The sequence below is a fragment of the Lynx canadensis genome, chromosome E2, assembly GCF_007474595.2.
Source record: "Lynx canadensis isolate LIC74 chromosome E2, mLynCan4.pri.v2, whole genome shotgun sequence".
Taxonomy (NCBI): Eukaryota; Metazoa; Chordata; class Mammalia; order Carnivora; family Felidae; genus Lynx; species Lynx canadensis.
This window is the reverse complement of record NC_044317.1, coordinates 35,022,544-35,042,804: the sequence shown is the minus strand read 5'-3', so window position 1 is coordinate 35,042,804 and position 20,261 is coordinate 35,022,544. Positions and strand designations below refer to the sequence as shown.

Genomic DNA, 20,261 nt, shown 5'->3' with positions numbered 1-20,261 from the left:
AAGCTTACATATTCAACTTGTAATATCAGAAGTTATATGCTGTTCAGTTGTCAGATTAAGCATAATTTCCAATAGCCTTAGTTAACTTTAAGACCTTGATTGAACTAATAGTAAATGGTTAACTAAGGGATACTCCTTAGATACATCATTAATTTCCAAATGAGTCAGCCACCAAGTGCAGTTTAAACACATACACATATAGGCTTTCTAATATAACCAAGATGTCATTATGGCACCCAACAAAATGAACAGAAATTCCTTAGTATCACTAATTCTCAATCTATGTTTAACGTCCCCTTCCAGTTGTTCTGTTCTAATTATTCTGATTTTTTACCATAATTATAAAAATGTTTTACCTTGTCTAGTATTTCACATGTATAGAATCATACAATATATATACTCTTATGGAAGTCTTCTTTCAACATATCTTTGAGATTCATCCATGGTAGTACATGTATCAATTATGTGTTCTTTTCTATTGCTGTGCAGTACACCACTCTGAAAACATTTTACCCATAAACTATCACTGGGGTTTTCCGAAGATCCCTGGGCAATCAGTCACAAAGATTTGTCTTTTATCTTCTAACAAGAAGGATGCTAAAATTAGCTCACTTCTTTGGGGGTACTATGTATATCTTAAGTAGTTTAACACCATTAAGTTGTGTCAAATCATGATCTCAAGGTTTGTGAGATCCAGCCCCGCATCAGGCTCTGTGCTGACAAGACAATGCAGAGCCTGCTTGGGACTCTCTCTCCCCCTCTCTGCCCCCTCGCACTTGTGCTTTCTCTCATCTCTCACAATAAATAAACTTAAAAATAAGAAAGCAAACCTTGGAAGTTATTTAAGATTACGAAGGACACAACAAAAATTACAGAAACTCAGGAAATAAGGTAAAAGAATGGCTGCATATTTTTTCATTGTCATACCAGAGAATTGTTTAGGAGACCCAATCAAGGATTATTTCACATCTAGGGCAGTGATGTCCAACATAACTTTTAGACAAAATGAAGAAATGTTCTGTAACTGCACTGTCCATGCTGGTAGACACTAGATATATGTGGCCAACAAGTACCTGAAATGCAACTGAGGAAGTGAATATTTAATTTCATTGAACTTTGACTAATCTACACAGCCACATGTGGTAGTGGCTACATTCTGGACAATGTAAACCCGGCTTCCAAACTATTTTTGTACAGCCTGTAGGGTGAGAATTGTTTTCATCTTCAAAAAGGTTGTAAAAAAGGCAAAAAAAAAAAAAAAAAAAAAAGAGAAGAGTATAAGACAGATTCCCTGTATAGTCCACAAGGTCTAAAATATTTACTATGTATCTCCTTATTCATCAACTAAAGTAAATTACTAATTCTCTCAGCACTGAGACTGAACAAAACACCTTCTCTAAGTTGAACCTCTTAAAATAACAAATACAAATAATTCAGTTTCTTTAAACAAAGAAGTTTCCTATGTTGTTTCCAAATAACATAACTTATTTTTTAAAAAACAGTTCTTTAATCAATTACTGTAAGGATTCCCCTCCCCCATAATTTTGTTTTCCAAATGCAAGACTGCATACTTTATGCAATTATATATTAATTTAGTAAAAAGCCAACACAGAACATGATGTTGTCCTTGATTTAATTAAAACCCTACAATACTACTGGTAGAGAGGGAAGAGGAAACTACAGTCATAAGCAGTCACTTTGACCCCAGTATAACCAGTGTGAGTATCCCTTATTTCGACATTCTGGTATAACCCCAAAATATTAACCATAAAAAGAAACTGAACAAACCACCGTTTCTTAAGATGATTTTCACAACCATAGTGAAAAACACCATTAAAAAAAATCATTCTAGGAAATGCAAAGAGGCCACCACCCTCTCCTTTCTGGTAAAATCAAAACAAAAACTCCAAGTCACTACCCAGTATTATTACATCTACAAATTATTTCCTCCATGAACAAATCTACTGTTCAAGAATTCATTCATGAAACCAAGTACCAATCTCTCTTAACAGAAAAGGAAATGAAACCATACAGTGTCCATTTTAACCCTATGAGTCAATATAGGAAGTAATAGGCCACTTCTACTGGATTTCCATTTTCTTTACCCTTTCTCCTCTCTTATGCTACAAATACATTAAGTTAAAACTCAAAGTTGGATAAAGGATAATCACCAACTTTTCATATGACACTCTTACCCCTTCTTTTTCTCTCCCTCATAAATTAAAATGGGTCAGATGTTAGTCTACCTTAACATAGTTTCTTGGGTGTACTGTAATTTCAATGTGTAAGATTTATCAGTCCTCCAAATTATTCTTCTTAGAAGTCCATCAGATTGGTGTTCTGGCAATGGCTTGTGGTGGCCACTAACTGCTATGAGGTAATGCCTGAAATCCCACCAACTGATGGGCAGTTGTGGTTAGCAAATTTACCACCCTAAACGTTCATGGAGAAACTGTATAAGTAGCCATGCCATTGTCTCCATTACTCTTCTTTTGTTTAATAACCTCCAGGACAGGCTCCTGAATCAACCAACTAACTTTAGCACTCAAATCCCTGCTATGGACCTTGCTGACCGCATCAATGTATTATCTCCCGATGCTTCACACTTCCATCCCCTTTATCTTCTCACTTTTCCAAGCTGAAGGGAATACTTCTACTTCATACACAGACCACTGAGGCACTTCTCCTTGGTTTCTCGGAATTCCTCCGTATCCAAGATTCTGATCTCTGCAATTCCTCCCTAATGACAACTTTTAAAATTTTCCAATACTCCCTGAACTTGCCCTATTTACATGATTCCATGAGGTTAGGAGAGGACAGGGCCTAAGGTCTTATTCCTTACACTGTTCACACAGTTCATTATGCCCCTTCTACCTTCACCTGCCAGAACCTCTCTGGCTGGCAGTTCACTAAAAGTAGAAGGTAAGTCTTGTATTATGTCTGGATTGTCGTAGCTAATGCTGACCATTCAGAAACATTTCGGGGGTCCTATCCTGCCTTGTTCAATTACACCTTAGATTACTTTAGTGCTTGGTGTGTTGGCTTCACCAACACCCAGAGTGGGGAAATCATCACCTGCTGGAGAATTCCTGCACCAAGTGATACTATAAATTCAGGCCATCTAACTTTCCCTGACTCTTACTTCAGTTCCAATCCTTTTTTGTTCTTCTCCAATGCACTTCCAAAAATTCTGCTGCGTCCACCCTAACATACACCACTGTCTTCAAGCTCTCACCCTCCCTCTCGAGGCAGGAATTGGTATTCTACTTCACTGAGACAATTATTAAAGGCCATTAAGGTGTTCAACTACCCTCTTCCCAAATTGGGGGGAGGGGGGGAGTGGAGAAAGCGTATCTTCACTCATCCTGTCTCTTGTATCTAAACAAGAGGTCCTAAAAAGCTGAATTTGGTCCACTGACATGTTTTGTTTAGCACACATGGTTGCCTTTTAGAATATATACTTTAAAAAGAATATATTAATGCAAGATTTTTATTGAGATATAATTCACAGCATGCATGGTTTTTAAAACATAAATTAGTTGCCTCATAAAAAACCAAAACAGATTTCACATTATAAAACCCAGGCCCCTGGCTTTTCTTGGATAATGAGCTCAGACATCACTGGGCCCATACTATGTAAGTGGCTAATACTAAGCACTGGCAGTTACCCTCTCCCACAGGGTACAAGCACCTTATTCACCAGTTCCTCCCTACCAACCAGCCACTTCCATGTACAGTCTCCCTGCCTGGACTCAGGGAGCATGGAATTTGTAGCTCCTAGAGCTAAAGGAATGTTCTAATTTCTCACTTTCAGGGCTGAGATCTCTTTGGCCTCCATTGCCTGACTCCATGGATCTCACCAGGCATTGCATCCTTGATCTGTGAATGAGGCAGCATCTAGTCAGTACTTCCACTATCTCTCTGAAATTCAGTCCTCAGCCTTCTTTGATTCCTAACTCCTGCCACCACTTACCTCAACCCCGTCCTGTTGGGCCCCTACGTACAATGACCTCTACTGGTTTTTGTCTCTTTCAGACAATCTGGCCCTACTGGTAATATCACATTGCTACAAAAGTTGCTAACCACCCCCAATCTGTCCTTGTATCATCACAAACGAGCAATGGACCACACTGAGGAGAACAAACCTGGGGGTATAAACACTCTCAGTGAAGACATTTCTTAGAAATGTAAATCTGATGGCATCACTCATGTTCTCACAACCCTTCCAGGAGTCTCTACTGCCCGCCTGCTTGGTAAAATCCATGTTCTTCAACAGTTCCCCACGTGCCTTGTGACTTGGCCCCTTTCCACCTCTGCCCATCTCCCTCCAATTGCCTCCTACACTTGGGAAATCAGTGATAAACTGGCACTATTTCATATCCCTGTGATTTTATACATGCTCTTCCCTCTGGAAAACTCTTGTTCATCCTTTACACACAATTTAGCAGAGCAACCCTTTCTCTCCTGTATTACTGTTAACACCTGGCACATACTTCAATAGTTAACATGTATCATACTATACTATTTGTTTCCATGTTTGTGTCCCCTACTAGGCTGTGAATTACTTGAGGTCTAGAGGCAACTGTTACTGTACTTCTTGGCACATAAGTTTTCTTCAAATGTTGGCTACCTGGCCTCACCAACAGGTCAAACTTTATCCACCATCCTTCCTAACATCAAGGCTTAAAACCTCTCTTTTAATCCCTATATACACTCAGTTGCCAAATCCCAAGGAAAACTTTTGTCACCCATCCATGTCCAGCTTGAAACAAAGTCTCTTCCACAGGTGGGTCTTCCTGCCTCCAAGTAGAGTTTCAGACAAGTCCTTCTCTCAAAAATCCTCACTGACTCTAAGGCCCAATGCCTTAACCTGGCATTTGGGTCCCTTGAGGCTCTGACACTTCCTACCAAGACACTCCACATGTTTTGGGGCTTCTAGCCTTTGCTCACAATTACCTCCATCTGGGAATCTTGATGACGCTTCAAAGCCCAGCTCAGGTGCTGCTTCTGCCAACAAATTTCTCCTCTCACAAAAGTGGCCACTTTTACAGAGGATGTGCCTTTTTTTTTTTTTTTTAACCTCCCAGGATGTTGTCAGTTTCTACCTGTAGCCCCCTTTCTCTCTAGCCAATAGAACCCTAACTAACTAAACCTCATTTTCTCCCCTACTCTCACATGAGCTAAATGTAGTGATTTAACATTTATTTATTTTTGAGAGAGAGAGTGCACATGCAGGAAGAGGCAGAGAGAAGGGGGGAGAGAGAATCCCAAACAGGCTCCAGACCCAGCATGGAACCCAATGTGGGGCTCAATCTCACGACCATGAAATTGTGACCTATACAGAAACTGAGAGTCGGTCGCTTAACCAACTGAGCCACCCATGAGCCCCATGATTTAACATTTTAAAAGCAGGAAAACAAAGTAACCTGCCTGAAGAGACCCAGAATAGTTGTCCTCATCTTAATCAGAAGCTCTACCAGCTAGTTAAAAAAAATTCTTATTTACTCTTAATCTTCCTGGGGCGCCTGGATGACTCAGCCAGTAGAGCCTCCTAGACTTTCGATTTCTGCTCAGGTCATGATCTCAGAGTTGTGGGATCAAGTCCCTTGTCAGGCTCTGCACTTAGTGTGGAGCCTGCTTAAGATTCTTTCTCCCTCTGCCCCTCTCCCCTGCTTGCACTCTCTCTCTTTAAAAAAAAAAAAAAAAAAAAAAAAAAAAAATCTTCCTTCCCCCAAACCTTCTCCTCCACAACTTAAAATATTGTTGATGTTGAAGTCTGCTTTCCTATTCTTAAGTTAATGGTTTCCTCTTACTCAAAAGAATGTAACTGTGGCATTCAACTCTTACCCATGAGTCTCAAGGGAAAAGAAAAAGAATTTCTTACAAGTGGGAGGATTGGATTATGAGTAACACACCTAGCAAACACAAAATGGGTGGGTGACACCCACTACCGAGATACTGTAAGACACACCTTTTCCAAATAGCTTATCCTAAACTGTGTGGCAGGACAGGCAACAGAACTGGAGTTGGGAGGGTCTAGCAGAACATGCCAGGTTTTTCTGTACAGCAAAATAAGTACTTTCTACACTTGGGGTGAGTCTTGAGTAAAGCTGAACTGGGAGCAGGTGAAGCACACAGTAAAAGCAGTGAGACTAGTCAGACAACAGTAGTGGTTTAAGCTTGAGGGTTGCTATGGCAGAGAATTGGGAAAATAAGGTGGGACTGGATTAGTAAATGTTTTGTAAATCTCCAGGAGTTTGGAGTGAATGAGATAGGCAACAGGAGGCCCTAGCAGGTCCCAGGGCAGGAAAAGAATTTTCCCTGGACAGTTCAGTCTAATGCAAGGAGGGAGGTGGGGGAGGAGGGACTGGAGTGAGGGCAATGAAGTAAGGGAGGCGCACATACCTAAAATGAAGGTCTTAACAGCAGCAAAGGCAATGAAGAGGAATGAGTGCATGTAAGAGATTTCACAGAAGCATTAATAAGACTTAGTTATGTCACACCTTTTAGCCCTGGGGAGTGTGAAGAAATTTGGCAGCTGGGAGAAAAACAAGAGGGGACTCAGAAGTTAAAAATTACAAGTTAGGGGGCGCCTGGGTGGCGCAGTCGGTTAAGCGTCCGACTTCAGCCAGGTCACGATCTCGCGGTCCGTGAGTTCGAGCCCCGCGTCGGGCTCTGGGCTGATGGCTCGGAGCCTGGAGCCTGTTTCCGGTTCTGTGTCTCCCTCTCTCTCTGCCCCTCCCCCGTTCATGCTCTGTCTCTCTCTGTCCCAAAAATAAATAAACGTTGAAAAAAAAAATTACAAGTTAGGAAAAAAATTAAGCACAGGAAAGCAAACTTGATTCAACATCTAGAATGTAGTAAGTTATGCTATGGAGAAAGATCACACAGTTAAGTGTCCCCTCTCCTCCAAAGATATTAAAACAAAAAGCATTTAGGCGCTTTTTTTTTTTTTTTTAATCTAAGAGGGAGTCAGGAGTCACAGCAGATCCAATTCTGAGAGCACTGTGAAATTCCTGAAGTAGGATGCCAGAAAGAGGATCATTTTGTTCCCAGCCAGAGGGCTCATCATTTGGGAGACAGGTAGCAAGAACAAGGGCCCTAAGTCTGAATCCTGGCTCCCGCACCTACTGGACAGAAAGACCTGGAGAAACTTGGATACGTGAGAAGGGGGGCTGCGCTTTGCTAGTTTCCTGGCTCGGGGAGGAAGGGGAGTAGTTGAAGGTGTTGCGTAGATATAAGTCTGAAGTGCTGATTTTGAGAGAAGGTGAGTCACCACTTGCAGAGTTTCAGTTTCTCCAGCTGTTAATTTAGAGAGAGGAAGATAATAAAATCTACCTCACTGGATTTTTTAAGGGCTGCATTAGGTAATCCTTATGAAGTGTTCAGCTTATGCTCGTCCTACGACCTATAACCATTAAATGTGTTCCTCAATACAAGAAACAATACTTTTTAACACTATTGTTAAATATTCCTATCTCTTCTTGATATTCTGCGTATTTTACTATTATAGTTTTGTCAGATTCTCAAAAGGGGCTGAAATCCCAAAAAGTTCAGAACCCCTGTACTGGAGGCCTGGGAAGAGAGAGGTGGCTGAAGTGGTGGACAAGGAGGCTGCGGGCCTAGCTACCAGGCCCTGCGCGCACCATCCCGAGGGCCAGGGGGCGGATAACAACAGGCAACATTCGCAGCGCGCTCACTCTGGGCCAGCCACTGCGCTCTGCGCTTTGCAATAACACCTACTCCAAACCTCGCGACAGCCCTCCGGAGAGAGGTACTTTCGCCCTCGCCACTTTACAAATGGGGAAACTGAGGCGCTCCGGGATTGAACCGCTAGCCCAAGGTCACATGGATCGAGAGCTGAGAACGCGGGTCCATGGACTCTGGAAACTGCGCTCTTAACCACGGCGCTTCGCTGCGTACCCACACGGAGCAGGGAGAAAAGGGGTGGGGGCGCCCAGGGAGCCCGGCCGAGGCGAGGCCCCAGGGGCTGGGCCGCGGAAGGAGGGCGGGGGCGGCAGCGGGACTCACCTTGGCGCTGTGCACCGCCTCCTGCGCCCCGCGGAGCTGCAGCCAGATGCGCGCGGGCAGCGGTTCCTCGGCCCCGAGCGCGCCGAGCACCGCCAGGCTCACGCCGAACAGGCCCTCGATGCGGCCGCGGCTCCGCTCCAGCAGCGCCGCCTTCTCCGCGGGCGCCGTGAATTCGTCCAGCACCGCCCGGGCCGCCATGGCGGGCGCGGCCTCCCGCGGCGGCGCCGGGGGCCGGCGGCGGCGACGCCCCCTCAGCGTGCTGGCGCTACACCCGAGCCAGTCAGGCGGCGTCGGCCCTTGCGGCCGCCTCGCCCCCGCCCGCGGCCCGCCGCCTGCCCGCAGGCCCAGCTACACCATACCGACACAGCCGCCGCAGCTTGGCTACTGCGGGTAGTGAACCCCGCCGCCCCTTCGCCACCGCCGCCGCGGGCCGGGCCCCGCTGCCGCGCATGCGCCCTGCCAACCTCCGTCATTGATGGTCGCCACCCCCCAGTAGAGGGAGGGAAGGCGGAGGCGACGGAACTCTACGTCACGCGCGGTTGCCATGATTATTGAGGGCAGAGCGACGGCTGCGGCGGAGAAGGGCATGGGCGGCCTTCTTTGGTGAGGCCCAACGCTTTCGGGGACTAGGTGGATAGTGAATCTTTGGTTTTATAGATGGGGAAATTGAGGCTCTGAGCTAGTTGTTGGTATTGAATCAGTGTCACAAGGGATTTGGTTTGTCTTTAGACATCTTGAACCGCAAACTAAGGCTCTAGCAATTGAGTTTTCAAGCTTCTCAGTAATTAATAGGCAGATGGTTTTCCTTCTTTAGAGCTTCCTTCCTCCCTCCCTCCCTTCCTTCCTTTTTTCTTTTCTTCCTTCCTTCCTTTCTCCCTCATCCTTCTCCCCATTTGTCCCACCCGCCCTTCTTTCTATCTTAATCTTCGTACCCATCTTCTCTCTTCCTTTACATTGCCTTCCATCTTTTCTTTCCTATTTATTGTTCTTTCAGTTAAAATGGTAACAATAAAAAGTATGGAGAATTGAAGAACAAAGAAATGATTTTAAAATTTGAGGAGAGTGATTTCTTCTGGGAGTGAAGGAGGAGAGTGTGTTATAGTAGAGGGGATTAGGGGTTCATCCATTTTACTGTGGGACTTGAACAAACACACCCTAACCCCTCTCCAGCTCTGTTTTCTCATATCATCAGGGGTTGCGCTCAGTTATCTTCAAAGGCTTTTCCAGATCTTACATTCTCTGAGTCCATAAAAACAGATTGTGTAAGATAAAACTTTGGTTTCCTTGCTCTGGGCTAGATGTCCTGAATATAGTAGATAGATAAGGGTCATGGGAATATTACTTAACTTCTCTGTGTCTTAATTCCTTATCTGTGAAATGTGGACAATAGTACCTCGTTGTGAAATTACTACAGTTCATGGACATGGTAAGTGATCACTAAGTATTAGCTATTACTATTGATAAATTAGCAACACATTTAAGGTTCCATTTTCATGGAAAAGCTTTGTATGGATTATACAGCCATGTTGAACCTGTGGGCCTGGGAGCCCCCTCCATCTTTGTAGATTTCCCCTTGAGAAAGAAGGGGATCTAAAGATGTTACAGTTGGAAATGCCAAAGGTGAACGGCCTTGGTAAGAGGGATTACCCAAGGTAAAACCTCTTAGGGATCCAGGCTGCTGGGGTTTTCCGTCTGTCTCAGAAATTTAGGCAGGTGTGGTTCCCTGGTGCCCTGATAAGAGATGACTCAGCACAGGGAAGAGAACCACTAGGCTCACAGACCAACAACTTCCTTCTTTCCTGGGCTTTTCCCTTGGTGTCTACACAACCTGCAGCCTTCCTGCATCAGGTAGGTGACCTGAGATTGGCTGAGGCAGATCAGGTGGTGAGGATGGCCTTGCTGATGGACTGCACCCAAAGCTAGAGTCAACACGTGTTATTTCCTGTCTTTTTGTTGCACTCACCTTAAATGGAATTGCTATTGTTCATTGATTGGACAAGGCTTTTCCCAGGGTTGTTCCTGTTTGCTCCCAGTGACTTCCTGGCCAGTGATTCTTAATTGCTTAATTATAAGTGGTGAGGAGAGGCTGCCTGGAGAAGTACACAAAGCTCCTTTTCCTCCCCCAACAAAAACTCGTCCTACACCAGCAAAAGTAGTGCACACGCACACAACCATAAAAGAAAGCTAGGCCATTATACTGTGTTCATAAGTCACTGGATTGGTGTATTACCAGAGATACAGCTGTTGGGTTTTTCCCCCTGTTTAAAAGACTTGCCAGTTCATATCTGGTCAGCATTTCCCTTTAGGGAACTCTCAAGGTTTCCTGAGTGTAGGGAACTAGGAGAGAGGGAGAGAGAGAAATCCCCTTTTTAAGAAACTCCCTTGCGTCCTGCAATTTCTGAACCACAACTTTCCTCAGTTGATCAGCCTTGCCTATCTTGGCTAGTCTGACCAGCTCAGGACAATTGATGCCAAGGATGAGACCTTTATGGAGTCTATATTCTGAACACTTTACCTATTGTTTTTCTTTAATATCCATAACAATCCCATGAATCCCTCAATAAGTGATTGAGGGAATCACTTATTTCCCCTTCACCTATTTTCTTGGAGGTGGGGGGGGGGTGAATTCCTACTCTATTCCCTCCCCAGCAGGGCCAAGCATGTAGGAACACATCCAGCTTCCATCTAATTCTCCCTTACTCTTCCCCAGGGCAGGAGGAGGACTTATCTGATGCCACAGACCAGTGGCTTTCAGAGAGGGTACACGTAATTGTCTGCTGTCTGCCGTCTGCGGTTGCTCACTGTGTCAGTGACTGGGTAAAGTGTTTCCACTTCAGCCACATCCTCCAGTCCAGCTTTGTCAGTAATAAAGATGACATTTTGATCTCTACCTGTCTGACGCCTGCTTTTATTTCTCAGTTCTGAATGCAGGAGGGGCAGAAAGTATTTATTGACCTTCTAAAATGCCACCGGTGGTTGCTATTATTATCACTCCTATTTAAAATTTTTTTTTAATGTTTATTTTTGAGACAGAGAGAGACAGAGCATGAATGGGGGAGGGCCAGAGAGAGAGGGAGACACAGAATCTGAAGCAGGCTCCAGGCTCTGAGCTGCCAGCACAGAGCCCGACGCGGGGCTCGAACTCACGGACCGTGAGATCATGACCTGAACCGAAGTCGGACGCTTAACCAACTGAGCCACCCAGGTGCCCCTATCACTCCTGTTTTAAAAGTGAGGACATAGAAGCAATGTAGAGATCTCAAAATGTTTCACAGAGCTGGTAAGTGAGGTGGTGGGAATAGGAATTTGAATCCAGGCAGTCTGACTCTGTGCTGGGGTGCTCATACGTGCTATGCCATAATGACAACAAGCCTTTATCTGCAACCAACACCCGTTTCTGCCCTCCTGCAAAAGTAAGCAAGGGGAGATGACATGTTCTCATGACCAACCTCCTAATGCTTAGGTCCTACTTGCCTTGGGATGCTTTCAAAAACAGACAGACTTGCATATGTAATGTTGCTTAGCATAGCCAACCAGCCAACTAGCCAACCAAGCTGATGCTCAAAATGCCCTCCAACTGGAGGTCTCTGGGTGGTGAGTCTTCCTGGGTTGGTTGGTTGGTTGGTTATTTATTTATTTATTTATTTATTTATTTATTTATTTATTTATGGTAGAATGACATCTAGGGCTATAGAGTAAGAAACAGGAATACAATTGTGTTTCAGACACACGCATTTTAATATATTTTCAAACTGAACAGTTTTTCCTCTCCCTCATCAATAGTCCAAACTACCATCATCTTGCCTTTGACAGCTGTTGGGGTGTCCCCCACATTCTTCCTGACCTCTCTTCAAATTTCAGGAGCTACAACTGCTATAAGGTTGGGAGAAATTATTTACAAATATCGATGCTGCAGCCAGAGTAATATTCTCAAATTGCAAATTTCATCAGTCAATCTCTTAAGATCCCTCAAGAGCTTCCCCTTAGGCTCAGAATAAAATTCAAACTCCATATTATAGGTTTCAGGCTTTGTAAGATCTGTCTCCTGCTTACTCCACCTCTACTCCACTCTCCACTTAGCCTAACAGACACTGCCTCAGGGCATTTGCACAAGGATGTTTTCCCCTCCAGCTTTTCAGTTAGTTAACTCCTGCTCTTCCATCAGATCTCAGCTCAAGATCCACTTGTTCAAGAATTCATTCACTGGCTTTTCTGATGGGTCAAATCCTCTTGTCACAAGCTCTTGAGGGCACTGTGGCCCTTTTGCTCATAACACTGGGATCAGTTTTATATATGCTTGTGTGATTTGTTGTTTTTTTTTGTTTTTGTTTTTTTTTTTTTTGAGAGAGGGCACAAATGAGCGAGGGGGAGAGAAAGAGAGGGAGAGAATCCCACAAGAGGCAGAGAGAGAGAGAGAGAAGCGGAGCCCACCCAGGGCTCATGTTTTACCAAAGTGAGGCTTGAGTTCATCCAATGTGGGACTCGAACTCAGGAACTGTCAGATGCTTAATGACTGAGCCACCAAGGCGCCCGTGATATGAATGATTCATGTCTATCTTCAGATGTCATCAGACTGTCAGCTCCATGGGGGCTGTCACCTGAGGCTGGAATGAGCTCAAAGTATTTCAGAAATGGAAAACAGGCCAGCACGTGGCCCTTTATGGCTGCAGAATGCTGAGGCAGGTGGGAGGGGAGGGCACCCACAGGTAGAATAAGGCTTTATCCTCCAGAACATGGTGGTCCAGTTAGATTTTGTGTTTTAAGTATACTGGGAAGCCTTCCTAGGTTTTTAAGCAGCAAATGCACCATTTAACGTGTGCTCTGAGATCTCCCTCTGTCCCTTGGTGGAGAAAGCCTGGAGGCCTAGAGTGGACCTGGAAAGAGCACTTAAGAGAGAGATAGTGGTGGATTGGACCAGGGAGGTTGGAGTGGACACAGAGAGGAGGAATCTGAGAGGTATTTTGGTGGTAAATCCTCAACATTAAAGTGCAGGGGGCTTGTTCTCCTTAGCTGTGGAAAAGCCCTGGTGCTTCTGCTGCTTCCAGTCTTGTGTTTCTTTCCCTTTATAATCCTTCTGTGTCATTATTACTCACATTACTGGAACTCCTCTGACATTAATTCACACTGCTAAGCTGCTACAGCATTGAGAGTTGTTTATAAAACTCAGTCGTCTCAGGTGGGAACACAGTGTCTGGGCCAAGTGTTACTACATGACTGCGTGCAATCTACCAGCTCCCAGATGCCCTGAATCCACAGTATTTTCCCATCACCCTTTATAGCAGGGTTTCTCAATAATAACACAATTGACATTTGGGGCCAGATAATTCTTTGTTGTGGTGGCCTACCCTATGAATTATAGGATGTTGGACAGCATTCCTGGCCTCCCTCTCTAGATGCCAGTAGCACCCTCCTACCCCAGGTGTGACAACACCCAAAATTCCCCAGAGAGTGTGTAATGTCTGGTGGGGGGAGGGAGGTGTAAAATACCCACCCGTATTTAGAACCACTGATCTACACAGCAGTTCGGGGAAAGCCCTATCTCTGGGGCTGAGCTTGTGGGAATTCTGTCTCCTCCTCTCTTCTGCATGAAACACACACACACACACAAATACACACACACACACACACACACACACACACACACTCAGAACAAATCTAATGAGAGTTCTCTAGGTTCCCTCTGATATGCTGTCCTGTCTAAATTGAGAATGTAACAACATGGATTAAGAGGGTCCTGGTCAGAGTCAGATGTGTGTCCACCAAGCAAGTGACTGGGTAACTGACCACCTATTACCCATTGCTGCTTCTCATCAGCTTATCTATAGAATCTGTTCTTGCCAGGCTGCCTACCTGTATTTAAAGCCTAGCTTAAGTCTCACTTTTTCCAAGAAAATGTACTGGCCTGTTCAACTTCCTGTGACTGGTTAGGGCAATTGAATGACTGGTTGTTTAATTCATTCATTCATTCAACAAATATTTACAGAATACTTACTATGTGCCAGGCAGTGAGAAAGTCCTGAAAACATATCAATGAACAAAGCAAAGTGTCTGCTTTCACGATCTTACTAGAAGGGAAGACACAATGAATGAGTGAATGATATAGGCCAGGGAATGGTGGTGGAAATTTAGAGGCCTCAATATTCTACTCCCACCTGTGGTAGGTAGTCTCCAAAAATGGCCCTCAATAATGCTTTTCCTCCTTGTGTGGACTTACTGCTCTTTGCATCAGGAATCTGGGCTGCCCTGTGACTGCACACTGATAGCATCTGTAGAAATGATATTCCAGGATTTCTAAGATCAATTCTTAAGAAGACTGTTAGCTTCTACTTCCTTCCTCTTGGAATACTTGCTTGTGCAACAGTCCTACTTGGAACCTAATTCCTGTGCCAAGAGGAAGCCCAAACAACTATGTGGAGGCGGGCCAAGGTCCCCATGTTCCCAGCTGACAGCCCCAGATGAGCTCCCAGCAAGAATACCAAATACCAGTCACGTGAGTGAGGCCATTTGGACTTCCAGCTGGTTCAGCATTCCAGACAACAGACAACCTGTGAAACAAAAGTACCATCTAGTCAACCCACAAATGTATGTGAAATAATAAATTGTTAATTCAACTACTGAGTTTTGGGTGATTTGTGATGCAACACTACATAAAAGAAACACATCTAAATTCGTAACTGACAGACCAACATAAGAGCTAGACAGATAGGCAAACTTATAACTGATAATGTTGAATGGAGGATATGGCTGATCATTGCCCTACTCATGAACTGGACAGAGTCCAGTGACTGGCACAGCTGGACACTCTCTGGGCTTCTCTTCTTCCCATACCTGCTGGGTTGGTGGGGAGGCCCGTTTCTGTGAGACAGAGAGCAGACACAAACGTGCTGTCTCTGCAGATAGGCTGGCTCTCCAAGAGAAGAGAGCTGGGATGCACATGCTCAGTATATCCTCCAAAACTCATCAATCAGACAACTCAATCCTCCCATAGAGAGGAGGAGTGATAGGTAGGGACATAGGCCAAGAAAAGTGGTCTGCCTTGTTTCCTTCTCATGGAAATATGAAGAATAGGGAAAAAGGGTACGCCAACAGTGATGAGGATTCTGAAATGGAGAAGATGCATTTGTAATCTTTTAGGTGGGCTGGACAAGGAAAGGCTCTCTGAGGAACTGACATTTGAATGGAGTTGAGGAGCCATGGGGATATGTGGAGAAGAGCTTCTAGGCAGACGGTGGTTAGTGTGTTTGCAGAGCAGCAGGGGGACTGTGTGCCTGGAGCATGGAGAGGAGGAGAAGGGGTTGAGGTTGAGACTTGGCCAGAGCATGGAGACTTATGGTCCTGGGAAAATGTTAGAACTTATTTTACATGTGATGGGAAGTCACTAGAAGGTGATTAATGCTTCTTGATCAATAGATTCTCCAACTCAGGGCTGCAAGGGCTTCAGCACTCTTGCCATCAAGTTTCTTGTTGGTGAAACCATGTTGGAGTCAGTGTGGAAGGGCTGTAGGGTTCCCATACTTGGATGAGGTCACCACCCTGGGCATGAGACTCCAGGTGCTCAGCTGCATGTACTGCAATCAGGTCTAAGACCCGGCTGCTTACTGATGCTTCTAGGGCTATCTGGGCAGTAGAACTTCAGACAAACTTGATAGGAGTGCCCATAATGTATGGGACATTCTTATTAATTAATTTATTAATTAATTTATTTTTAAATGTTCATTTTTGAGAGAGAGAGATAGAGCACATAAGAGTTGGGGGGGGGGGCAAAGAGAGAGGAAGACAGAGGATCTGAAGCAGGCTCCAGGCTCTGCGCTGACAGCAGCAAGCCTGACGTGGGGCTCAAACTCACGAGCCATGAGATCATGACCTGAGCCTAAGTCAGACGCTCAATCAACTGAGCCACCCAGGTGCCCCTGTGTGGGGCATTCTAAAGTCACTGGTGGTGGTGGGAGGTAGGGGTAACAGTGACTAAGGTAGTATGCTTATTTTCCTGGAAGAGCAGGAGAAGGAAAGTAATGGCTACATAGTGACAGATAGAATGCTGTCACCACCACATGGGACAGAAATCAAGTGGTGAGGGGCAGTCAGAAGATGCAGAGACCACAAATGAGGAAGGAATTGGATGGAACTGCTATGGCATGGAACACATGCTATCTAAACATATGTATGTGTGAGTGTGTGTGTGTGTGTGTGTGTGTGTGTGTGTGTGTATTGCTTTTCCGGATGCCCCTTACATGCTTGACCCAATACAAGGAACTGGGCTATGTACCCAGCATTTAGAACAGTATGTGTTCCTCAAATTATTGATTGGCTGATTCTACACAAATGATCTCATTTGTCCACCCCCACAGACAACTCCGTGAAGTAGGTATTATGCCCATCTTATTTTTTATTTTTTTTAAGTTTATTTATTTGTTTTGAGAGAGAGAGAGAAGGGAAGAGGCAGAGAGAGAGGGAGACAGAATGTCCTAAGCAGGCTCTGCACTGTCAGTGCAGAGCTCGACATGGGGTTTGATCTCACAAACCATGAGATCATGACCTGAGCCCAAATCAAGAGTCAGATGCTTAACCGACTGGGCTACCCAGGCACCCCTATTATGCTCATTTTAAAGATGAGGAAAATGAGACTTAGGAAGGTCAAGTAACTTTTCTGAAGTCTCTACCACTAGGAAGGGGTAGAGACAGAACTGGCATGACAGATCTGTAGTATTGAAGACTTCTCCAGAAGGGTGGAGACGTGCCCTGGTTCCCCTTGAACTCTCCCACACCCAAACAAGTACCAGGCTAGTTCAGTGACTGCCCAGGACCGGTAATTGAGTTTTATTGACCTAAAGATCTCCAGGACAAGAGGGTACAAATGACTTTTGCACATTCCAGGACTGCAGGACACAGACAGCAGGAAGATCTTTCTCTTAACTTGACCAGTCTCTCGCAGACATGGAAGACACTTCTGGATGTCCTGTTATAAAACTTCTGCATGCTCTGGGAGTCAGATTTGGCCAGGAGGCATCTCTTCCCAACAGTCCCAAACTGCAGCCTGGAGTGGCGCTTGGAGCTGGCCCTAACTTAAGGCCCCATCTAATCCACCCTCTTTGTTGTACAGATGAGGAAACCAAGATTCAGAGAGGGGAAGTGAATTATCCATACCAATGACTGTCTTTCCCCACAACTCAATCCAGAGTGGACAAACCTCTTCAACAACAAGGCTCACCCTTGTCTACAGGACGGTATCCTCTTCCTCCAACCCCATCTGCAGATCACAGTCATCTTTCCGGTGGTCCTTGCCCTTGCCCCACAGCAATACGCTGCCTCCACAGCCAGAGGACCCCTGCCGCCCAGGGTGAGGGAGAGGAGATCAGTCCAGCTACAGGGGGCTGGCTGGAAGACCTCTAAGGACCTCCTCACCCTGAGATGCTATTTTATGCATTCTCAAGAGGCCCAAGGTGGGACAAGGCTCACAGGAAGCCAGGTCTCCACCCTTCCCCTCCAGCTTTCCAGAGTAAAAAGAACGTACAGTTTCCGGAAGTTTGTGTGTATTGCAGGAAGGTCATGGAATATGTCAGGGTTCCCTTTGTTCTGCAGTGGAGTCAGCAGTGTGGCTGCCTCTCTCTCTGGCTCTCCATCACCACCTCTTGCTACGTCTCATTCCGCATTCCCGCCAGAGGTAGTACTGGAATCCCAGTTTTTCCTAAAGTGTGGAAAACACATCACTGACGGAATGGCAGATGAGTTTCATTGGTAAACAGCCAGACTTCTAAGAAACTGTAATTGTTACATATTTATTTTTACAGTTCTGTTTTTGGCAAGAAATACTGGACTTGCAGCTGTAGCAATGAAACATTTCTCTTGTAATTATATTTAACTTTAGAAGGTGAGTTGATTTCAAAGAATGTATTAACCAGATTCTCAGCTGTGGTGGTGTGTAGAAATGGTCAGAATCACGAAAGGGGATGTAAGGGACCCATGTGTGGGAAATACTCATGGGAGTTGGTGCTTTAGGACCGTGTATTCTGTCTCTTTATGCAGGGACATGTGCTAAGAGTGGCAACCCTTTCGGAAGGCCCACGTCTGAGGGTGTAAGAGCTGGCACTAGGCCGACCAAAGAACCGTCAGGGCAGGAGTTTTGACTCTGCCCTTTTCCGTGGTGCCTGGGCGAGCCTCTCTGCTCTGGGCCGTTTCCCATTTCTGCAATGAGGAGGTTGCAGCCCCGCCAGCTGACATATTCTCATTCCTTCCCCCTCCTACCAGCGTTGGAGCTTAGACCAGCGGACACCGTCAGGAGAAACGATTTCACGTTTCAGGCTCGCACTCGCTCGCTTGTCACATATTTACTGCGCCCCTCCGTGCAAGGGACCTCTAACTCCCAGAAAGCTTGTTTGCCACAGGCTCCCGGCCTCGACCACCGAAGCCCGGAGCGCCACCTGCTGTCCTGAGTGCAGCTTCCGAGAATGAAGGAGAAGGCTTGAATTGAAGTCTCCCTCACCGCGAAGCAATCCCCTGAAGAAATTGGGGAGGCAGCTCTTTTGGGAACAGGTGGCAAGGCCAAATGGGGATGCAAGGTAAATGGATCTGTGTGATTGGCAGAAATGCCTCCCACAGATGGAAAGGCCTCAGAGGGAACCCAAAGAAAGTGGGCAAGCAGCAACAAATGCATTTAGCCATGCTTTTCTCGGGCAGAAAGGCTTACAACCAGCACCTCCAGGCAACAAAAAGGGACTGGGTCTGCTCCCCATTGAGATCCTGGGTGTGGAGAGAGCAGCTGAGGAGCTGCATCAGAGGCGCAATAAAATGGATTGATAAATTAATTTTGGGGGGACTTTTCACTCTGTGTTTGTTTTGAGTGGAGAAGAAGGTGTTGCAAGGTGTCTGTGTGCAGAGGGCAACATCCTCCATCCAGTCCCACATGTGGGGAAATTTCTCCCCAAAGCTCTCTTTCTTAGCAGTGTCAGTGATGGGGCTGGAATTACTCTGTGTCCAGAATGCAACTCTGCATGCGGGTCTGCCTGGGATGCTGCCTCTCCAGCGCCCAGCTCTTCCACAAAGTCTATCTAGGTTTTCAGTTGGAGGCCAGGAGGTGTGGTCCAGGAGCATGGAAGCTTTCCACCTCAGTTGTTCCCTAGCTTTGGTCTATCTGTGGAGGGGTGTTTTAGAATAGGAGTGCTCAGGCCCCACTCTAGCAGACTGTGGTGGGGTGGGTTTGATATGTGGGGTGAGATGTGAGATATATATATATATACACACACACACACACACACACACACATCACATTTTCTTTATCCATTCATCTATTGGTGGACACTTAGGTTGTTTCCACATCTCAGCTATTGTAAATAATGCTGCATCTCCTTCCTTTCTTTAACTGCTATAGCAGCTCATTGCTCGAGACTGTAATTGCTTCCACCACTTCCCAGCTGGTGGGTGCTGAGCTTGTTTCCAGTCTCTTGAAGACACACTGTGAATTCCCACCGAGGAGCCAGCTCACCTTACCCAGAGAGTAAACTATAACTGCAAAGCAAAATGTGTTATTTAGACTCGTCCCCGAGAATAGACAGGCCCACATTCAAGACTGGCCACCTTTTCTCTGTAAACGCCGTGCTGTTTTTCCTCCAGGATTGGGATGGACCACAGTGCCATATGAAGTAGTAGGTGTGCGTTTCAGGGCCCTGTGGTACAAATCAAGTGTCTTCACACATTGCAGTCACCCACGTTGTGGTCAGCTCACGCTGTGAGAGGCTTTTGGAACAGAGGGCCCAGCAGGTCTACAGTCCCCCATCTCATGCCCTTTTTGGACTTGTTGGGTGGGATGGTGGGTGGCGTCACTCAAGATATTAAGCTTTTTGTTGACAGGGAGGTGCATACAGGTGAATTAATGTGAGTTGCATGTGGAGGGCTGCCTCTTGCTGTACTACATGGTGATAATTACCCCCCATGGGTGCTCTGATGGCCTTCCCCTTAGCGTTTTCTCTCCCTCTCCCTCGTTAAACTGTGAGTTGCTTAAAGCCCAAAGCGGGGACTCATTTGTCCCTGCAGTTCTCACAGCCTTGGAAGTCTGACCTGGGTGCAGGCAATGCCTGAGTATTTACCACCTACCAGGTGCCCGTAGAGCACTATATTCAATTACCTCACTTAATCCTCCTAACAACTCCCAGAATGAGGTGCTATCGTTATTCCCAGTTTTGAGATGAAGAAAAGGAGGCACAGAGAGGTTGAACCACCCATCAAAGTCACACAGC

At 45.7% G+C, this 20,261-nt stretch overlaps 1 protein-coding gene and 1 long non-coding RNA gene across 2 annotated transcripts in view; one reads left to right on the top strand and one right to left on the bottom strand.

The window, feature by feature from the left end:
• N4BP1 (NEDD4 binding protein 1) overlaps nt 1-8,244 on the bottom strand; it is a 50,770-nt gene extending 42,526 nt beyond the window's left edge. The window contains exon 1 of the mRNA XM_030297630.1: nt 8,032-8,244. Within this exon, the coding sequence (XP_030153490.1) occupies nt 8,032-8,229 (198 nt within the window). The 5' untranslated portion in view covers nt 8,230-8,244. The remainder of the gene's footprint in view (nt 1-8,031) is intronic.
• Nucleotides 8,245-9,475: 1,231 nt separating this feature from the next.
• LOC115502905 lies at nt 9,476-10,921 on the top strand. Its single transcript, XR_003965228.1, has 2 exons — nt 9,476-9,879; nt 10,742-10,921. It is a non-coding gene; the product is annotated as an uncharacterized LOC115502905 (long non-coding RNA).
• Nucleotides 10,922-20,261: the final 9,340 nt, after the last annotated feature.